Source organism: Aplysia californica, unplaced genomic scaffold (assembly GCF_000002075.1).
Source record: "Aplysia californica isolate F4 #8 unplaced genomic scaffold, AplCal3.0 scaffold00331, whole genome shotgun sequence".
Lineage (NCBI taxonomy): Eukaryota > Metazoa > Mollusca > Gastropoda > Aplysiida > Aplysiidae > Aplysia > Aplysia californica.
The window spans coordinates 329,333-332,131 of NW_004797601.1; the positions used below are offsets into that span (position 1 = coordinate 329,333).

At 41.8% G+C, this 2,799-nt stretch overlaps 1 protein-coding gene across 1 annotated transcript in view; it reads left to right on the forward strand.

The window, feature by feature from the left end:
• Positions 1 to 2,799, forward strand: part of LOC101851057 (DEAD-box ATP-dependent RNA helicase 42) — a gene marked incomplete in the record, with an annotated part of 27,836 nt that overhangs the window by 10,567 nt on the left and 14,470 nt on the right. Inside the window, 1 exon segment of the mRNA XM_005102591.3 lies at positions 727 to 974. Within this exon segment, the coding sequence (XP_005102648.2) occupies positions 727 to 974 (248 nt within the window).

Below are 2,799 nucleotides of genomic sequence, written 5' to 3' on the forward strand. Positions count from 1 at the left end.
GTGTGTGTGTGTAGGGGGGGTTGTTGGGGTTGGGGTTGCTTCGTTTTGTTTTTGTTTTGTTTTATTTGTTTGGTTGTTGCTGTTTTGCCATACGAGAAGGATGAATGATGGTAACGATTTCATTCCTGTCTGTCTGCACTTATATGACCTATTTGTGTTGCAAGTGCAGTAAAATGCTTGCTGAAACGAAACATTTCTCTCGTGGCGTCGGTAGCATAGTGGTTAGGCTACCGGACCCGTAATCGTGAGATTGCAGACTCAGGGGTTTGAACCCCAGCTCGTTGCGATGCTGTGTCCTTGGGAAAGGCACTTTACACGAATTTCCCACTTGGCTCAGTCCTTTTGGAGATGGCCGTAAAATGCGAGGGTCCCGCCTCTTCATCATCAAGCTCCAGATTGCGAAAGACATCGGCAATCATGGTTCTCCATTCATTATAATCAAATCCTTTACTCGGAAGCTCTTATAAAAGCCTCGTTGCCCTGATATCCCTTTCACCCTGTTTAAGTTCTCTAAGTAGGTTGCTCTGGGCCTACCCCTGCCTCGTTGGCTATCAATTTTGACAGTGAGAACTAGATGTTCAAGACGTTTATGTCCATCCAGTTATCCCAAAAACTGTATTTCCCTTTTCCTGTTTTCTCCTTTTTAATGGGGGGGGGGGATTTTTTGTTTTAGTTGTTGTTGGGTTGTTTTTTTAACAACAACCCTGTGTGTGATCTCCACTTCAGTCCCCTGTTACGCACAAGAGTTTCGCTGCCAGGAGTTCCAGCGCTGTGTGCACGATGACCTGGCGTGTGACGGCTGGGACGACTGCGGCGACGACAGCGACGAGGAAGAGGACGCCGGCTGTGGCCTCCTCACCGCCTGCGAGATCTGCGCCGTCATCATCGGCTCTGTGTTTATCGTGGCATCCATCGCTATCATCGTCGTTTTCGTAGTCACATATCGGAGGAGGAAACTGGACTACTACGCTAATGTAAGTATTTTTTTTTAAAACATTTTTTTGACAGAATGCGAAAGACATCACTGCCATATTAATTATAAAACCCTGATAGACATATAATAATATTAGTAAACAGACGTGCAGCACCTACATGCAGTCTAACACACACATAGCGAACATGCACATAGCCAAAAGAAAAACACGTAGTGAGCAGATTTTCAGGTCCCAAACTTTCTTTCTCCTACATTTATATTCCTTGTATTTAAAACATGTAGGCTACATAGTGAAATTCGTGCATAACGAAAAGATTTCCACGCCTTACCGATTTCGCTCTATGTGTGTTAGACTGTCCATTCACAGCATGCCCTGTTACTCAATGCAAAGCAAGTTGTAACATTCAGTGGAAATTATGCAAATTTTGCGGCTGCCCCTGCAATGTGATGGGATACAGTCCAAACCTGCTCTAACGGCCACCTGTCCAAGACAACCACCTGTACTAACAATTGCTTCCATTTTCCTCCTTGTGTTGTAGGTTGTTGTTTTTTTGGGAGGGTGTTTTTGTTTGTTTGTTTGTTGTTGTTTTGTTTTGTTTTTTGGGGGGGGTTTGTTGTTTCTTTTTTTTTTTTTTTTTTCTTGTGTGGATTCACTTGACGTTTCCGTCTCACTTGTGGAAAAGGAAAAGTTGTCTATTTACATGTATGACACAGTTCAAGACATTCACATCTCTAAGGTAATTGCATTTCTCTTCGATATCAGGTGACTGTCTTGGACAATTTAAACTGTATTAAATAATGTATAGTGCACGCATGGAATGCACGTATGTACCGAATGTTGAAATAGGTGTCCATCTCGCATGTCTTTTGTAGTGTTTTACGATTTTTTGTAAGGTAACCCTGGCTGTCTTGTGCCTAGCAGTACAGTGAACATGTGTGTAAATGTATTCTGTGTTTTTGTACTTTGTCTCTCTGACTGGGACACACTCTCTCACACACACACACACACACACACACACACACACACACACACACACACACACACACACACACACACACACACAGTACACGTACTCGCAGAGAGGGGGAGGGAGGGGGAGAAGGACAGGGAGGGAGGAAGGAGCGTTCTACTCTTTTTACTTTTTGTACAGCTTCTGTACATTCTCTGGATTGTCAAGCATGATAGTGAATGACATGAGGAGGGAAATATATATTTTTAAAACCCAGAACAAAACAAAACATTTTTAAAAAGATCTCTAAAAATCTTTGCTTTGGAGTTCAAAATCCTACAGAATCTGGCCAGAAAACAACTCTCTCATATTTGCCTTTCTCCTGAAGACTCCAAAGTGTGTCGTTCAATGCACTTTCTCTTCTTTATAAGTGGTAGATTTCCAAGTCGCATTTCTCTACATGCAGCAAAGAAGGCCCGCACAACACGATCTTTTTAAAGGCTGTCACCGAGTCGTTTTCAAACAACGACATTTAAAAAACTTTAAAAAACAAACAAACAAAACGAAACGGAGCCCTGTCGCTGAAAATTTCAACAGGAAAAGTGAAAGAGATCATCGACAGCCAAACTAAAGAGCTTGCGTTTTCAATGGTAAAATACTGGGGGTTTTATGTAAGCTCTGAAGTAAGCCCGTTTCAATGATAAGAGTTGCTTGCGCGAGAGCAGGCTAAACGTTCACTTGCCCTGTCTTTGGGTTTATAAAGATAAACTCTTCTGTCGCCTTCTCCTTCCTTTTATCTATCTATCTATCGATCGATTATCTATCTATCTATCTATCTATCTATCTATCTATCTATCTATCTATCTATCTATCTATCTATCTATCTATCTATCTATCTATCTATCTATCTATCTA